Below are 18,817 nucleotides of genomic sequence, written 5' to 3'. Positions count from 1 at the left end.
TACACAGCTAGAAAATGGCAGATCCAGGAATATTCTGTAGGGATTCAATAAAGAAGGGCTGGTTGCAAGAGATCTTGACTTTCCAATCATCCTCACGGATCTTTTCCACATTTCCCCATTTTTCTCCTCTAGAATTAAATTCCATTCTGACTGTGTGCCCAGCCTCTAGGCTACCCAGCCACAATCAAGTAGAAAGAAACACACAACAACAGTTCTGAAAATCAGCCTTTTAATCTATCTGAACCCAACGAGTGGGGAAAGAACTAAACCATTTTTTCCCTTGAGATTGTTTATAAGAATAACAGATCAGAGGTGTCTCTTCCATAGGAAACTGACATCCCCCATGTCCTCAAGAGTCATTATTTTTTTTTCTGAAAAAAAGCATAAAAGTGGAATTTCAACTCATGTGCATGCCACACATTTCCCCACCCCACCCTGCCCACCCTCTACAGGTGCAGGTATTCACACACCAAAGAGACTCCTTTCTCCAACTGGGGAACAGAAGGTGAAAAAAAAAAAATCCATCCAAGTGGCCACAGATACCAGAGATAACCAAATGCAGTTTACAGTCACAACATCAGTCAACTCATATGCAGAAGGGGACACTTTTCTAACTGGAATCCAGAGCCAAAACTTACAAATGGCAGAGACTTGAGCTATCCATAGAGATAATTTAAAAACTTCCACCAGACACTCCCCTTAATTACAAAAGTATGCAAACAATCTTGATATAAATGGAAAACAGGCAGGCGGCTCTCTCCCTGGGACAAAAGGGCATACCTAAAATTCCCCCGGGGTGGCATTCGTGCCTGGACCATTGTAGCTCCCTTTCCGGACTGAAGGGGAAGGATGAGGGTGAGCAGCGGGGTAGGGACCCACCTCAGGAGCAAGTGGGGAGACAATGGAGCTGTCCCCAGGGACCAAGAACCTATATGGCCCCTGATGGGGGGGGACCTCAGTGGCAAGTGGGCCACAACTGAGCTGCAGAGAAGTCCGAGTGCTGTGCACCCGCTGGAAGCCCGGAAGGTAGATGTCCAAAGACAGGGCTGATCTGCTCTGCTTGCCCCACCTAAGGCCTTGGGACTGATGGCAACTGTCCAGGAGAGGGTGAGACATGATTCTTTCAGGGCTGCAGAGAAGGATGCCTTCCATCTGGACATGAGTGCACAGACCATGTCTGGTTTTCAAAGGATGATTCCCCAGTGACAACCAGCCCCTCCACCAAGAGATGCTGCTGCCACACAGCACAGGGGCTGAGGCACATTGGTGGGGGTGGGGATGGGGTTTCAGAGAAACAAGGTGAAGAGAGGAAGGAGAACTTGCCACCCGCCCAGTTTCCAACGGGCAGACCTGAGTTTCCACCGCTGCTACCCAACAACTGGGCGTCTGCTTCTCAGGAGAAAAAGAAATGGGTGGGGGTGAGGGACTTGAGCCTGAGCTCTGAGATGGACAAGAAAGGATGGAGCAAAGGCGAGGGTTCCGCCCATAGCGCCACATCCCAGGGATTTGCCTGGGAAGTACCATCCGTACTGAAGGCGCACAGTGGAGGCACCCGGGGGCAGGGTGGTCCAAAGCTGAGAGCCCCGGTCTGCAGGCCGGCTCCCCAGGGGAGAGGCCAAGTGATTAGTGCGTCCAAATGGTGGGAGCTTCGAGATTGTCAAAGCCTGGCTGTGAGCTGGTGGACGTGGATTCTGGGCTGTTCCCCTAAGAGGGAAGGAACTGCAGCCCTCCCAGGAGTGGTCCCCAATATCCCCGCACCTCCCTTGCCTGACTGTGGTGGTCTTGGGGCTCCCCAGGAAAAGGGGCACCACAACTTCAGGCAGTGTAATTCGTGTCAAATTAAAGATGGGGAAAAGAGGTAGCTGCGAAACCGTGAGCCGCCCCCTGCCTCCCCCCACCCCCACTTTGGGATGCAGCCAGATCCTGGGCCAGATAAGAGGGCAGGAGGAGATGGGGGGCCGGAAGCAGGGCTGGCAGTCTCCCGGGGTCCTCGGCCATTGGGCCGGCGGGTCGTCAATGCATCTTGCCCAGCTGGATCTTCTTCCAGGCCTCCGAGGCTGTGAAGATACAGGAGTCCAGAATGCCGGCAACAGTGAAGGTCCCACCGATAATGGCACAGATCTGAAAGGGCGAGGGGGGGAGGGTCAGAGGTCAGCACCGGATGGAGCACCAGGCCAGACCCCTCCCAAATCACGAGCTCTGCCCCATAACTAATGGGGTCTGGAACATATGCAGGGTTCAACAAAACCCACTTATTGGATGATGAATTTAATAACAATAAAAGTAACCATCAGCAGCTCCTTTAAATCCCATACCAACCGTCTGAATGAGGAAGGGGATTAGTAGACCCGTTTCATCAGTGAGAAAACCAAGGTTTAGTTAGGTAACTGAATTCACACTGGAAGTAACACAGCTGTGACCTGAACTCAAGTATATCTTGACCCTGGAGCCTGTGGTCCTAACTTCCACTCTAAATTTATCAGATTTTTACAGTCCCATTTGCAGATGAAGGAATGGAGGTTCAGAAAGGCAGTGCCACTGGCCCAAGGTCACACAGCCAGGAAGTGGCAATCCCGGGACTTGAACCTGGCTCTGACAGGTCCAGGCCCAGCGCTGCCTGTGACTGAGATCCGGGGTGGGCCGAATAGGCAGCATTGGCCTGGATGGACGGGAATGAGAAATGAATGTCTCACTCTCCAAAGCTTGTAGGAGATCAGTGGGATGGGTAGTAATCAAATAATCATACCAACAAATGCAAAAGTACAACCAGGACAAGAGCTACAGAAGAGAGGGAGCCTCTGGCACTACCGGAAAGCTTACATTACGGCCAAGTTTCTTACGGCACTATTTACTTTGGGGACCAGAAAATTCTTTGTAGTGGGAGGGCTGTCCTGTGCAATGAAGGATGTTTATTTGCAGCCTCTTAGGCCTCCACCCATGAGACTCCAGTAGTACCCTTTCCTTCCTGTCGTGACAACCAAACACTGTCAAGTGTCTCCGGGGGGTAAAAACTGCCCCCAGTTAAGAACCGCTGCAGTAGGGGGCATGACAATGAATGGCACCTGTATGCTGGACTTCCTAACTCCCGGCCACATGATCAAATGCAATAACCAGGACAAAACAGCTTACGTAGCACTTTCCCTGTGCCAGGTGGGGCTTGAGTACTTTGTGCCTCCCTCCTCCCTGCATCCCCAGGCCAACCCTAGGAAGTACTACTCTGACGCAAATATTACTGCCAAGGAAACTGAGGCACAGAGACATTGGATCACCGGTCCAATACCACAGTGATCAGTGGGTCAAACTTGGGAGTCTGCACTCTTAACAGGACACTCCGCTGCTTCTCAGGCACGAAACTCTCCACCTAACTGAATTCCTATCTTTGCTTGTGCCAGAACTCCACCTGTGACACATCAAAATAATGCTCTGTTTTACTCAAAATTTCCTGGCCTGCCTATTGGTTGCTTTCTGGTTCCATAATAGAATCAAAGTATGGATGATGGAAGATAAAAGAACTTCAGAGGAGATTTGCAAGGCAACTTTAAATGAATTTTTCCTCTTGGGGCGCCTGGGTGGCTCAGTCGGTTGAGTGTCCCGACTTCGGCTCAGGTCATGATCTCACAGCTTGTGAGTTCGAGCCCCGCGTCGGGCTCTGTGCTGACAGCTTGGAGCCTGGAGCCTGCTTCGCATTCTGTGTCTCCCTCTCTCTCTCTGCCCCCTAACCCACTCGCATTCTGTCTCTGTCTCTCTCAAAAATAAATAAACATTAAAAAAATTTCTTTTGATGTATTTTTCCTCTTGAGCACATACTTTATGGCACTCCAAAGAGCCAATACCACCCATCACCCAGTGTGCCACTCTTGAGTCACATACCCATGGCGCCCAGACAAGGAAATAACTTTTCCAAGGTCACACAGCGAGCGGGTGGCACAGCGAGGTCTGCCTGCCTCCGGAGCTCGCACTCTTTCCCCCATGCCACGTGCAAGAAGCACTTAAATGACCACAGGACTCCGAAGAAGCCCAGAGGAACAGTCCTAGAGGGCCCCTGGAGGCACCACTGGGTGGCCGGCCCGCCACTGACGCTCAACCGCTGGAGGACTCTGAGAGATGACAGTGACTTAATGGATCCTCTGGGGCCAAGTGCGGGAGGCCAGGAGACACGGCGGAGGTGAGAGGGAAGTGCAGATCGAACCAGTGTTTATTTTTAAGATGATATTTCCGCAAGATGAGCTAAGCAGAGGCCTGTGAGGCCCAAGACAGAGCAGGTCTGTACGGATGGGCTCTCAGTAGAGCAGCTGGCATTCCAGTAATAACAGCCCAAGAAACCAGAGCAGCCCTCCAGGGAGTGAAGAGGATGGGGGGCGCTAGGGGGATTATTATGAAGTGTTTTCAGCAGGCGGGGCCTCTCCCTGCCAGCCTCAGAGCATGACGCAGGGCCACTTTTCAAGGAAGATGACGGCAGGGGAGCTGGTTTATTTCGGTAGACTGGATCAGATGATAGGAGATTTTATACCACAAAATGCTTTTAGAGCTTGGGTCAGAGAAGAGGAAAATGTGACTTAAGTGCAATGGAGCAAATAATAAAAACAAAAAAACCACACACACACACACACACACACACACACACACACAGACACCCTATATCCGCACACACGCTTTGGAACCCAAGCATGCCTATGATTCACATACACCTGGCACCCAGTCTGAAGTCTCCAGGAGCAGGAGGAGACAGCACATGCACTGAGGTACAAGAAAACACACAGCTGCGGGGAAGCTGAGGCCCCGGGGCACGTAAGCTACTCGGCAACTAGCCCCATCAGAGTGAGCTGCCGTGAGCCTAGGGCTAAGGGGGCGCTGCAGTGAGGCCCCCTGGGTATCCCCCAATACCCCCCACACAGCAGCACATCCCCCTTTATCCTACATCTGTTAAAGGTGCTCGTCACCGGTCTGATGAGGAGGGGGATTTCTGGCACATTCTGGGGCAAGGGGAGGCACCTCAAAAGCTGAAAGAAAAATCTAGCAGCCTGTTTGACGCTGGTATGGCCCCTGCCTTCAGGATTTTGCCATTAGCCTGCTCCGGCCTTCTTGACATGCTCACACTCATAGGTGGTGACTGGTATGAGGTGAAGCAGGGGTCACGAGGGGAGGGGTCCCGGGGCGCTCTCGGGCTGTGGTGCTCCCTGGATTCTGACACGTGGGTGGCCACAGCGACCCTCAACACCAGGAGGTGACCACATCTGGACTCTCCGAGGAGGTAGCCAGTCTCAGCCATCTTGTGTCCCGGGAAGGCTACAGTCCCCAGTTCTGAAACAGGGAAATAAATGAAGCCACGAGGCTGCAGTGGACAGAATGTCTGTCTTGGGACTCAGGCCTTACATTGGTGGTGGCAAGGTGACAGGCTTCATCATACTGGTGGGGCAGATCTCAAGAACAGGCCAAGAAAAGGGCTGTTGAAAGGGCAGATGGTGGCCTGGCATCTCTCCGACCCACGATGGGGGATGTGCCAAGATGCACACACATGAAGAAAAGTTTACATAAAGCCAATCATATGCATCCTCACTGTACATGGTGCAGGGGCCCTGAGCAGAGTGGGGTGGGGATGGAGCGCGTCCTGGGGAGTCTACCAGGGCCTCCCCTGCCATGGCAGCAGGAAGGGTTCAGCCTTGGGAAGCCGAGCCGTGGCTGTCGCTTACTCTAGCCATGGGAGAGCCGTTCTGGGCCTCGGTTTTTTTCATCTACGACACGGGAAAACCACCCCTACCCTGCCAATTGTCGTACTGCAGGAGATGCCCCTGGAGCTCCCAGTGCTTAGTAGGTGCTCAGTAAACAATACCTAATCTTTCAACTGACTGGAAGGCTCTGACCTTGTTGCTGAGATCTGAGATTTTCTAAATCTCTCTGAGACCCACTCTAAGAACCACAATGGGTAAAATACCACTTACTCCTCAGAGCAACCCTTTGGGTCTCAATTTCCTTTTTTTCTAACTGGCTCTTTTACCGAAAGAACAAGCCCATTCATGGAAAGACAGGACAGCAAAGGTGTCCCTGGCACCACATGCAGATTCTTTGCAGTTGCCCAGGTCCTAAGCACTTCAAGGGCCCATTCTACAGATGGGGTAGCTGAGATCTTGACAGGATATTCCCTCAAGCACATGCCAAGAGGTGTTTGTGATGAAGCATATCCCTCAGGGGGCAGAGTACCTAAGCTGGAGGTTATTTCCCTTCTCTGGCCAGTCAGGGAGCTATTCACATCTGCCCAGGGCTCTATGTCAAGCACAAACACCAAGAAGATATCAGAAGTACCTTATACAAAGGTATTTCTGGTTGGGGCCCCTCCTGTCTTGTACCCTTGCATCATCCTTACTTCCCGTACCTCAGTTTCCTTCCTTTAAAAAAAACGGGAAGGCTAATCCTCACCCCTCAGGATAGCTATTAGACCGAACGAGTGTTTGTGTTATACACACAGCCGTGAATGTTCCCTTGGTCCCTCACCGCTGCCATGTTCTTTTTTTTTTTTTTTTTTTAATGTTTATTTATTTTGGAGACAGAGAGAGACAGAGCATGAGTCCAGGAGGGGCAGAGAGAGAGAGGGAGACACAGAATCAGAAGCAGGCTCCAGGCTCTGAGCTGTCAGCACAGAGTCCGACGCAGGGCTCGAACCCACAAACCGTGAGATCATGACCTGAGCCGAAGTCGGTCGCTCAACCGACTGAGCCACCCAGGCGCCCCTGCCATGTTCTTGTACCTCCGGACCGGGCCCTGAGGCAGTGGGGGTGGTGAAGGAGCAGGGCCACTGAGCCAGAAAGGGCCACTAGACCCAGCACATGCAACCCCACTCTGGTCAGCAGCCCTGGCTCCAGAAATGGAAACAAGGACAATTCGATATCCAGGCCCCAGTGAGTCTGAGAGGAGCGCATTACTTTGTTTTCATCAGAAGTCCTCAATAATGTGCCCCTTTGTTCTTTAGCAGAGATTTCCTGTGGTTTCACCAGCTTCCCAGCCTCCTGCTCTGGCTAGAATGAAGTCAGTTTCTCTACCTTGAAAAGAAGATGTGTGTGTGTGTGTGTGTGTGTGTGTGTGTGTGTGTGTGTGTGTGTTTCCCTTACATTTTAATTATGGCTCTTAATTCCTTACAATATGAAAAGGACGCGTTCTAACCGCACTGGCTGGAGAGCTGAATCCCTCTGTTGTTCCACCAGCACTAATGCTTTCCCGATCCATCGTCCCTCCCCCGCATTTTCTTTTCCACAGTGGGCAACGGAGGAGCACAACACATACCAACACGGGGGTGGGGGTGGAGACTGCGGGCTCTGGAGGAAACATTCCTGCGGTCAGACGCCAGCTCTGCCACTCTGGCCAGGAAAGCCAGGTTACCCCCCCCCCCCCGCCCGCGAGCCTCGGTTTCTCCCATCTGTAAAATGGGGCCCCCTGTGAGGACCAGGATGGCCTCTGTCTGGCTGGCTGCTGTACCTCAAGTGCCTGCGAACTGTTCGTTCACTTTCCCCGTGCAGTCAGCATTGCTTGAAAAGCTTGTGGAAAAGGCCCAGAATGAGGAAATAAATAATGAATCGGAGTCCCATCAGATGCTGGTGGCGGCAGACAGACTGGAGCCGTGGATGAGAACACCAAAGCTGTGGCTACGCAGGGGTGGGGGCTGTCGCAGAAGGGAAGCTGATGACTGGGCCCTGGAAAAGTGGGGGAGGAGAGGGTGTGGTGGTCTCCATCCCGTGGTGCCACGCCTGCCGGACCCTCCACTCCCACCCTCTAGCACAGGAGCCTGGTGGGGGAACAGAGCCCTCTCCCCGCCCCCGTTCTTCCAATGGCTGAAGCTGCAAAATACTCCCCCTCCCTCCCCCCAAAAACCCCACCTTGGTTGAGCACCTACTGTGGGCCAGGCCTGAGGCGGCATTCTCTTCTGCCTTCTCATTCAATCTTTGCAACTCCTCAGGGAAATGGCGTGATCCCCATTTCACAGATGGGGAAGAAGAGGCTCAGAGAGGGACTGGCCTGTTCAAGGTCACACAACTACCAAATAGGCGAGGGTGATGAGAATCAGGTCAGGAAGGCTGCAAAGGGCCTGCTTTTTTCTGTTAGACCACCGTACTTTACCCGCAACCTGAAGGCTCCTCTCAGTCCCCGCCTTCACACATGAATGGCTTTTTCTCAATTAAGTTTTATCAAATGTCCTGAAGTAAGGGGACCCCATCAATGAAGTTTAGGAAGTAAGCTGTGTGGCTGTAAAAATAAGCACAGTTTCTAAAAGGGAGCTCGCTCCATTCTGCTATTCCTTTTACGTCTCAGAATCTGCCTTCAAAAAGCAAGCACCAGGAACTTCTGTTGCTACCGAGATATCTGTGTTCAGACCCAGTTGGAGCAATCTGTCCCTGGTACACAACCTTCTGGAAGAGCTAGCTCTGCTCGAACGTCTGGAAGGATCTGAACCAAAGTTTTTGTCCCCCCCACACACACATTTCCAGCCCTCAATAACTGAGCTGCTAATGTGGATTCTGTTCCGTTCCTCAGATACTAGGAACTTGTGCTATGGGCATGGACCAAGGTGTGCACCCCTCCATCGGTTTGCTCATTGTTTGACACCTATTTATCACCTGCCTGCACTGTCCCAGGTCTGGAGACCAGAGATGATGAAGGCCCCGCCCTGCCTTCCTGGAGCTCATGGTCCGGGTAAGAGAGTTACTTCAAGGGAAGTCTGAGTAGGCGAGATTCAGACCGAGCTACAAAGCTGGTCTCTTCCCAACTCATATTGCCTTAGCAGGTAAGGCACTATGCCTGTTTTAAGTTTGTCTCTTCTCAGTTGTTTTTACTGTCTCCCTCTCCCCCACACCCGAGTATCTAATGCCTTTTGTCTACAGCAAATCCTCATAGGCGTCCCAACAGATGAGTGACAGGTAATCAGATTTGGGCAGGAAAATTTGCAAGTCACCAGCCAACCAATCTTAGATGGACAGTTTACATGTGGGTGGTGTTGTTGTTTTAATGATTTGTGTGCATGACTGTGATTTTATCACTCGTGCTCACAACGTCGCCTTGTTTCCTGCTATCACATTTCTTCCTGATTCCCAGTATGGAGTCACTGTATCAAAAGATCCTGGTGTCCTATCAAGGGCTTCATGGTTTCTGGGGACTCTGTTCCTGGGACATCCTGAAGAGCCTTTGTTTTGGAAGGCAGAGGCTCCCAAGCTAGTGGCAGTGGTGGGGGTGGGGTGGGCGATGTGGCAGAAACAGGCTCTGGCTGGGGCGCCTGGGTGGCTCAGTCGGTTAAGCGTCCGACTTCGGCTCAGGTCACGATCTCGCGGTCCGTGAGTTCGAGCCCCGCGTCAGGCTCTGGGCTGATGGCTCAGAGCCTGGAGCCTGTTTCCGATTCTGTGTCTCCCTCTCTCTCTGCCCCTCCCCCGTTCATGCTCTGTCTCTCTCTGTCTCAAAAATAAATAAACGTTAAAAAAAAAAAAAAAAAAAAAAGAAACAGGCTTTGGAGTCAGGTCCCAGCTTTGCCATTTACTGGCTGTGCCCTGGCACAGTTTCTTTAACTCTCTGGGCCTCAGTTAATTCGTACATAAAACAAGAATGATCTCTACCTTGGAGGGCTGCTGGGAAAGTTGAAGGAGATAATTACAGAATTACCCAGTAACAGTAGATGCTTAATAAGTGTAGCTATAGGATCCCTTCTTCAAGCAGCCGTCCCTTGTATATTTCTGAGTATCGACATCCAGGCTAGGCCCTGTGCTGGATGCAGGGGACACTGAGGGGAAACAGACTTGGGGCTCATCATAATCAGGCCTGGCAAGTACAAAGTACAATCTAAAGTTTGGGGAATTATTTCGCTGGCAAGGAGCACCTTGAGGCCAGGGATTACGTCGAATGCAGCTACTGAATTGCCATTACCAACTGGTCATTTTTGGTGGGCAAAAACTGTCATGGCCAAACTGATCCAAGTTGATACTTTTTGACTTCTGGCTGTTCCTCCCCGACAGAATAAAACACACAGGGAAAGCGACGTGACACTTCTGAAGTCATCCAATCTGTCACCACAACCCACTTGAAGGCAATCCCAAAAAAGGGGCTTCGGCAAGTGGCAGGGGCAGGGGACAAATGTGCGTGTGTGGGAGGGGGCGCTTTGAAGGGGATCACTTGCATGTTGTTACAAAACATCTGTTTATTCCATTAGTGGTGACATTTTCTGGAATGGCACAAAGTGGAAGTCTGAGCAAGGTGCCCTGGGTGCCCAGAGAGAGAAGCCCCAGGCAGCCTGATGGGGACTTCCAGGAGGAAGGACCCTCCTCTGTTCGGGCTCAGGATGTCCAGTTCCTTTCCAGACCGTGAGACCCTGGAGGAGCGACCTCGGATAAGCCAGGGACTTGATAGGTACAAATGCATTGGGGAGGCCCCACCTGCCCCTCCCCGCCCCACCCACACCCCCTTGAACTACACCCCACCTCATTCCAGCCCACCCACAGCTGCCCCTGCAGCCCTGCAGCCGCCACATGACGACATCCTGGCCTCTGGCCTAAGCCCTCTCTTAAGCAGCCCCTGTGAGGAGCTATTTGCAGAGGCCCCCATTTGGGGCTTGGGGGCTTGGCACACAAGTGTTTGATTTTAAAGAGAGAGAAAGAGAAGTCACAGCAGGTGCCTCCACTTCCATCCTGGCCCCACCCTACCCTGCTAGGGCTCCCGGGGGTCTTTGTGCTGTGTGTGTCTGCCTGTGAGCGTCATCCCCACATCTGCCGCCTCGTGACAAGGGGCTTTGAAGCTCCACAATGACGCCATCTGCCAGGGACAGCCGGTTGGCTCACTTGGGGCTGACCCCACGGTTGCCGGGACGACCATGATGGTGGTGCGGGGCCACCAGGCTAATGATGTCAGGAAGACCCCTGCAGCATGGTCCGTGCTCCGGTGGAGGCGGATGGGACAGAGGTGGAAGAGACGCTGACGGCCAAAGGCAGGAGGAGAAGGCAATGGGGTCAAGGAGGTGTCTGGCCTCTGAGTCAGATGGACGGGCTTTTCCCCTGTGACTTCTTGGGACCTCCAGCTCTTAGAAGTCCACCCGCATCAAAAGAGGCCACACGGCCTTCACAAAACATGCTAAGCGGGGCGCCTCTGTACATACTACTCCCTGTGCTAAGACCCTCTCTCCTTCACCCACCGGTCTAGAAAATGTCTCTGCATCCTTCATCCCTGGGTTTCCTTCCCCAAATTTTCCGAACAGAAGGGAGTCTTTGCTACCACAGTGCCCGGTGCATAGCTTCAGTGGAGCCCCTGCTGGGTGGGCTTCCATTCTCTGCATGCCCGCCCCTCTTCCCCACCAGCTGGGAGCAGCTTGAGGGCAGGGATGAAGTCAAATTCGGCTCTCGCCATTGCCAGGCACAGGGACTGGCACGTGGTCAATGCTAGCGAAAGTTTAGCAAATAAATGGAGTCGCTTCGTTTCTCAGCCACCTGCCAAGGGGTTTTCACACTGGGAGCCTCAGCCATCTGGCACATAGGAGCAAATAAGAAGGGGACATGAAGATCCTTCTAGACCCTACAGTAAGACATGGGCACAGGGTTTCTCTGCCACTGTCAATGCCATAGCCCCAGGGCCTCAGAGAAGCAGACCACATCTGCACAAACGTACCTACTTGTGTTGTAGTTTCTTACTCTGGGTATGCAGTAAGAGCACTGGGGTAAAAGGAACAACTTAGGGTCCTACCCTGCGGGGCTTTGGGTAAAACCGCTTGCTCACAAGTTCCCCGGCTTTGGGGTCAAAGGGTTTGCGCTTGACCCCGCCAGCAGCTGGCCCAATCTACCTTCGTACCAGATAGTGCATGCAGGACCCCTTGCTGTGCATCCCCCCAGTCTCTATTGTGGGTCTTTGAGTTCTGCTAGTCTGATAGGACCAAGCTGGGTCTGGTATTTTGAATCAAATTCCTCCAGTTTCTAGGGAATTTGGGCACCTTTTCATGGCCAGTATGGTCTCTTCTATGAATGCTCAAGTCCTCACCCATTTTTCTTCATGGTCGCTTAACTTTTTCTTACTGGTCTGTAGGAATTCTTTATATATAAATTCTGAAGATTACTCCTGTCTCGTATGTGTGATGAATACCTTTTTCCAATCTGTGTTGAGTGTCTTAGCTTTCTGTTAGGTGCCCTCTGCTGATTGAAAGTTTTGCGTTTTGTGGAGTCCGAGAATGTTGTGAGGCTCCTAAAAGCACTAGGGTTCTGACACCCTTTGTACCCACATGGCATTCTAGAAGGCAAAAAGCTTCCATTTGATGATCTCCTTTGAGCCCCATGAGGCCTGGGAGGCAGGGAGAGCAGGAACTGTTATTCCTTTTTAATGGGTTATAAGACAGAGATGTTGTTGTGGACATCGGACCTTTTTGCCTCTTAGTATCCACCCCTCTGTTTTCTAGTAACTGACCCCTGATTTTTCTCTTGGGGAGTCCCACCCCCTCATAATGTTTGTCTTCTTCATCTGGCTGGGGTCAGCGGGCTGGAAGTCCTTTCATTCTTTAGGCCACAAGGCTGGCATGGGAATGAGGCAGGGCCAGTGACAGCACTACCTTATCTAGGACTCAGGTCCAATTACTGAGAAAGGGGCACTTTCTATGAGTGAATTCTATTTGAAAATGAAGCCGGTACGGAGGAAAGCAGGATTTTAAAAAAAGCCTATTCTAGACAATATTTGTGCCTGGATACAGCCATGCCTGAGGCTTACTTACCCCTCAAGCCAGCTGGACGTGGGGCTGTCTTTTCTGTAACAGAGTCCTGACTAATACAAACCTAGTGGGAGCCAGAAATGAAAGATCCGGGACTAAGACCCCTGATCTTCAATCATTATTAAAAGTATAAAGAGCTACAGGAGAGAAGGGCCTCTTAGTCTCAGTCTCCAAATCTGTGAGGTAGGGATAATCACCCCATCTCTTCCACCTCCGCTGCCTCTGGCTTACCAAACATCTCCGGGCCACCTGGCTGAAGCAGGATGCTGCGAGCCTGCTTTTCTGCCCCCAAGGACACTTTGAATGGAAGGCCAGGAAACAGTATACTTAATAGAAATACTCAGTATCAAAGAAAAATGACATCGGCCTGAAGCTGCTTCACAGAAAACTGGACTTGATGGAGACAACGGCAAGAAAGAAAAGAAAAGAGAGAGGGTAAGAGAGAAAGAAAGGGAAGAAGGAAGAGAGAAAATAAAGAGAAGAGAATGCAAGCAGGAAAGAAAGAAAAAACTTGACAATATCAGCAGTTATAGTTGGAAAATAGACATGGGAAAAAAATGAGCTAAACCTTTGCTGTAAATTTTCCACAGAAAAGGATAAACCCTGCTAAACCCATAAAAAAATAAAAAACTGGAGAAAATCACAAACATCTAATTGACCCATATAAAAACCTGCTTAACAAACTAAATAGACTTAGTGATAAACCTCTTTGGAAAATATTTTCTGGATGACATGATTCTGATAACATTTCTAAACATCCTGGGGATCACAACCTCCTGTTTACAGCCTAGGATCCTAGCCCTGCAGGCTGCATCCCGTTCTTTGAGAACCAGGAGTGCTGCCGAGAGAAGGAGCCCACGGCAGGCGCCCCACCTACTCACCGTGGTGATGAACCTGTACAGAGGTTGCCGTCTCTCTGTGTATTTGACCGTGATGGGGCTAAGGTCATAGCGGAACCAGATGGCGGGAATGATGCGGCCTGTGTGGCTGTAGGCTACGTACTCCTGGGGTGAAGGAAGAGAGAACGGGGATGTGAGAATCAGATGTATGAGCCATGTCTCATGGTGGGTGGGGGTTGGAATGCAGAGGGTCCCCCGCCAACCCCTAAGAATGGGCTTTCTTCTCTCCCTCTTGCCTGGAGCCAGACTCTACCAGTTCATCTCACCCCTTTTCCTAGAGGTTCTGCTCTCAGTGTCTGGATGGGCAACATTCCTGGGGACATTTTCAACCCTTTTGGCTGCTTGGAAATTGACCGTATGACCTATGGAAGCTGCACCAGAATCAGAGAGCAGAGATGTAAAAGGACAGGTGTGATTTGGGCTCCATCTGAGTAAAGGCCTACTTCCCCCTTTAACTCCTGGGTATGCAAAACCCATTCATTTACTCATTATTATTTTTTTTAGGTTTATTTATTTTGAGATAGAGAGAGAACAAATGTGAGCGGGGAGGGGCAGAGAAAGAGGGAGACAGAAAATCCTAAACAGGCTCCGTGCTGTCAGTGCAGAGCCCCACACGGGGCTCGATCCCACGAACTGTGAGATTATGACCTGAGCCCAAATTGAGAGTCAGATGCCCAGCTGACTGAGTCACCCAGGCACCCCTACTCATTGTTTACTGAGCACCTTTCCCGTGTGCTGGCACCCCTGCTGGCTGCTGGGGACTCTAAGGGTGGTAAGCCCTGCCCCATCCCCAGAGCAGGTTGTCAGGGGAGGTAGGTGTCACAATCTGGAAAGGATGCTGATGTAAAAGAGTATCTCCAATACTGCCACATTACGCACGCAGTGATACAGAGACATGGAGTGCTACAGGGCCAGGAACAAATGACCAATTCTCCCCAGGGTTTGTGGAAGGCTTAGCGAAGAGGGGGCATTCTAGGTCACACAGGACATCCTTGGGTGTGTGTGTGTGTGTGTGTGTGTGTGTGTGTGTGAGATATGAGCATAGAGGCCATGTAGGGAATGGGCTTCTTCAAAGAAGGAACACAAACTGCAAAGAGAGAGGGACCCTAAGACAAGGCTTCCTGAGACGGCACCTGGCTGGGTAGGATTAGAAGGCGGCTAGGAGCTGAACTGATGTGTGTCCCCTCTGATCTGGGCATTCGCTGGACACCTCTGGGCTACTCTCATTTGTCTACAATAACTGTAGACTGGACTCAACCACAGGGGAGCCCCCAATCCCAAATGCTAGGCCCCAAGCTCTGAGGCTTCTCCAGGGATGATCCAAGACCACCACCCCCCCGACCCCCGCCCACTGATGGATTCCATTGGCTCTGACAGGCACGGCCCTGTTTGTTCCCAGAGCAGGCTGGGGCCAAGGCCACAGAGAGAGCTGAGCAAGCTGTCCTGGCTGCTGGGTCTTTGCCAAAGCCTCGGGGGAAGGAGCCTTGGACAAAACAAGATGAGCTTTCTCCGGGGAGAGCTGATGGGGCAGGGTGACTGTCTGGGTCAAAGCCCAGAGATGAGGGATAGAGGAAAATAATGAAAAGTAGCAGCAGTAGGTACCATTTACCCAAAGCCTCCTTTGTGGACAAAGCAGTTTTTAAGACATTGCCTCATTTGATGGCCATCTTATCAGGTGCACCATCCCCATTTTACAAATGAGTAAACAGAGGCATAGAGCAGTTGTGTGACTTGTCCCAGGCCATACAACTAGCAAGTGACTGAGCCGGGTCTGAACCAGCAGTCTGCTCCAGCCCCACCTCTTCTGCTCAGACTGTGTCCACATTCTCCCAGCCACTGGATGTTGTCAGCACTTGACAGTTACAATGAGCTGCCCTTCAAGAAACAGTGAGCGAAAGAAAGAGAACTCGCTTTGGAAAGTTACACCAGAACATCAGCACAGGGACCCCAGGTCGCCCGGGAGAGAGCAGCTCTCAGACCAACAGACTCAAGGGCCCCCGTTCAGACTGAGTGGGTGATGGGATCAAGATGCCAGGCTCTGGAGCCAAAGGAGAACCTTGTTCTAGTCCCCACTTGGCCACTTTGTAGCTGTATAACTACATCTCAGTGCCTCAGTGGCCAAATCTGTAAAATGGGGACAAACGGAGCTGTCACGGTGACTGAAAATGATGGTGGATGTAGAGAGCTTAGCGTCATAGCTGACCCACAGCTAGTGCTCAGTAAATGGTAGCTACTACTCTATTATTATTAACTGAGCTGAACAATGCATCACCTATAAGGGGTTTAGTAGCCCTGGAACAGAAGAAAAAGGAGAGTCCTGGTGATAAAGGGATCCACTGGGGGTGCCTCAACTAACATGTTTCAAGCATTCATGTTCATTGGCAGGGTCAACTCTGGGGAGGCCAGAGGCTGTCTCAGCTTGAAACAACTGTCAGTCACCCTATTCTGCTGGCTCTGACCATGCTCTGCTGCCCACCAAGGCCTACCTGCTTCTCCATGACTTTGAGTGCTGGGGTCCTAGAACGCTCCTGTTAACCGATGGCCAACTGGTATGATTCAAGGTCCTTGTGATCCTGGATAAAGTGCTTGTACCCTGAGAACCAGAGCATCTGTCATGTGTTGACCTATCAGGATCCTGAGTCTAAAGGACTGGGGCCAGATGCAAGGCTCTTTCTCAACAGATCACATCCTATGTCCTGGTTAGATTTCCTCCCTTTGACTCTGAGACTGGCCTCTCATCTTTACCCAGGGACAGAACCTGGCCAGAGCAGCCACAGGAAAGGCCCCCAGATAGGACCCAGCGGGAATTCGCTCAGACACTTGTCGCCTCTGCTTTTGGCCAGCAGAGGGTGCAGTTGCACGCAGCTGGGCCCACCAACTGAGTACCTTGTTGGCCACCGTGTACTGGTAAGAGTACCGTTGCTTGCCACTCTTGTCCTCGTAAACCGTGGGCACGATCTTCAAGATGTAGTCGTGGGAGGCGAGAGCTGCAGGAAGGACACAGCAGGATGAGGCAGGGGGACAGGCACTGACCAGCCGGCAGCTCTTTCTATGCCACTTCAATTCTAAACCTGCTTGGCATTGCTGGGAGGCTGTTTCCAAATTTTCATTGCCAAACAGCCCTTCTTCGTTTCCCCCGCTCTGGATACCAGGAATTGAGAGACTCCATCTATCAGGATCTTTACTCCTGCATTGTGTATGATATTAAAATTCTGGAAACAACCCAAATGTCCATCAACAGGGCAACCGTTGAAAGGTGGGTACTGCGAGAAGCCACGCCCCAAGAGGTATTGTTACACAAAAAGAACTAAGTTGCAGAATGGAGTGAATAACCTGTTTCCATGTACTGGGGGGCAGGGAAAACTCACTCTTTATGCAAGAAGGTATAGAATTTTCTAGAAAGACACCCAAGAAACTATTAGCAATTTTAGTCCCTGGGGAAGAAGGCAGGATTTGATAAAGATCACATTTCATTGTGCACCCCCTGGTCCTGTTTGAATATTGTTGCTTTTGAAGCAATAGAAGTTTCAAAAAGAAAGAGCCCACAAGCCAGAAAAAACAGTATTTACGAAGAATCAATTTCTTTCCCCATTTTCAGTGAACAGAAGATCAGTTCTCCCTCCGCCTGGCCCTGTCTGACCCACCACTGCTGGATGCAGGGAGGCTGCAGAGGGCAGGGACTGTGCCTTACTCATCTCTTGTCCCGGAACCCTGCACAGGGCCTGGCTCAGAGTGCACAGCGTCAAGTGCTTACTAAATGAATGAACGGATGGAGGGATGGCTGGCCGGCCAGAGGTATGAATGGAGAACAGATGAATCAGCTTCTGATAAGCATGAGGTAACCGGAATCAAACACGAGGCGGATAGAATGCTGGCCCAAAGCGGCCAAATGTCACCCAGGAAAGGTATGAGTTCCCTTGCACCTTCTGGGAGGTTCCGAGAAGCCCAAAGACCCTTCTGTGATTGCCTTCTACAGTCTCAGGTCAGGGGTCATGGATATAAAAGTGCACGGGAATTTAGCCTTGAGTTTTCGAATCCTGGCTGAATCAGTTCTGAGTCCTTGGACTCCCTTGCTGTAAGAGGGTAGGGGGTGTAGATGACAGCCATGGCCTCTTCCTGCTAATACTGCATCTTGGTGAGAAAAGGGTAGTGCTTCCTGAATTGTCTTGAGACCTGAGCCCTCTGAAAACCTCAGAAAAGCCCTGCAGCTTCAGGTCTGAGCCCATGAAGATCCCAATACCCCACTTTCTCAAACCTGCTGTGGTCCTCGGGTATCAGGAGCAGTAGAGTTACCCAGGATTTAAAAGGCAGGCCCCTGGGCCTCACCCCTGGAGATCCCTGCTCAGTGGTTCTGGAGTGGGGCTCAGAATCTGCATTTGAGATACAGCACTCCAGATGCCCATCACCCCAGGTTAAAAACTTGAGGGAAGGAAAGAGTGAACGCCTTATGAAAAATCACACTCGTGGAAGTTCTGTTACAATTTGTACAAAATACAGAGGATCCTAAAAAGAAAAAATAAAACCACCCACAAATCCGCCATCCACAGAAAACCATGGGTTCACGTTCTTGCGTATAAACTGCTAGACTTATACATATATTCATGTCTTCCTAAAATTCGATCATACCGTACCTTTTTTCTAAGTACTAAACACCACAGATACCATTTTAGGCCCAAGACACAGAAAGTAAGCTCTGTAAGTGTTTCTTTTATTTGCTGCAAAATCCTCTAGCACAGGGCCTGGCACATAGTACGTCCTCAATAAACGTTTGCTGCCTGAATGCCAGCAGAGGTCTGACACATCATGGTCAGTGGCTGCACGCAACTCCCAGCGCAGACCCGTAAATGTACTCAACCGACCCCCCCCCCCCGACCCCGTGGCTAGACACTGACGCTGTTCCTCATTTGCACTCTTGTAAACAATGACCTAATGAACATTATTTTCCTAAATCTGTGCACACTCTCTTAATTATTTCCTTAGCTTACTCTCCTATGAGTAGAAATGATGACTCAAAGGCAATGACCATATTTAGGGCCTTTGATACCCTTTGCCAAATGCCCACTAGAGACACCGCACCTAATTCCACCCACATGGAGTCCTCGTCAGTGGACCCCCTCCAAGGGGCTGCTGGCTCCCACCTGATCCTGTCAGGCCCACATACCCTTTCGCTCCCTCCCAACAGCTTATCATGGAAAAATTCAAACACAGA

General features: G+C 51.1%; 1 protein-coding gene across 1 annotated transcript in view; it reads right to left on the bottom strand.

Annotated features, from left to right (window-relative positions):
- Positions 1 to 212: 212 nt before the first annotated feature.
- The window catches only part of ERGIC1 (endoplasmic reticulum-golgi intermediate compartment 1), a 103,228-nt gene continuing 84,623 nt past the window's right edge, over positions 213 to 18,817 (bottom strand). Inside the window, exons 8-10 of the mRNA XM_078446878.1 lie at positions 16,495 to 16,595; positions 13,591 to 13,713; positions 213 to 2,121 (exon numbers count right to left, since the gene is read on the bottom strand). Coding sequence (XP_078303004.1) covers positions 2,014 to 2,121; positions 13,591 to 13,713; positions 16,495 to 16,595 — 332 coding nt within the window. The 3' untranslated portion in view covers positions 213 to 2,013. The remainder of the gene's footprint in view (positions 2,122 to 13,590; positions 13,714 to 16,494; positions 16,596 to 18,817) is intronic.

Source organism: Panthera onca, chromosome A1, assembly GCF_046562875.1.
Source record: "Panthera onca isolate mPanOnc1 chromosome A1, mPanOnc1 haplotype 2, whole genome shotgun sequence".
NCBI lineage: Eukaryota > Metazoa > Chordata > Mammalia > Carnivora > Felidae > Panthera > Panthera onca.
Note: the sequence above shows the minus strand (reverse complement) of the source record. Positions and strands in the feature narration are given on the sequence as shown.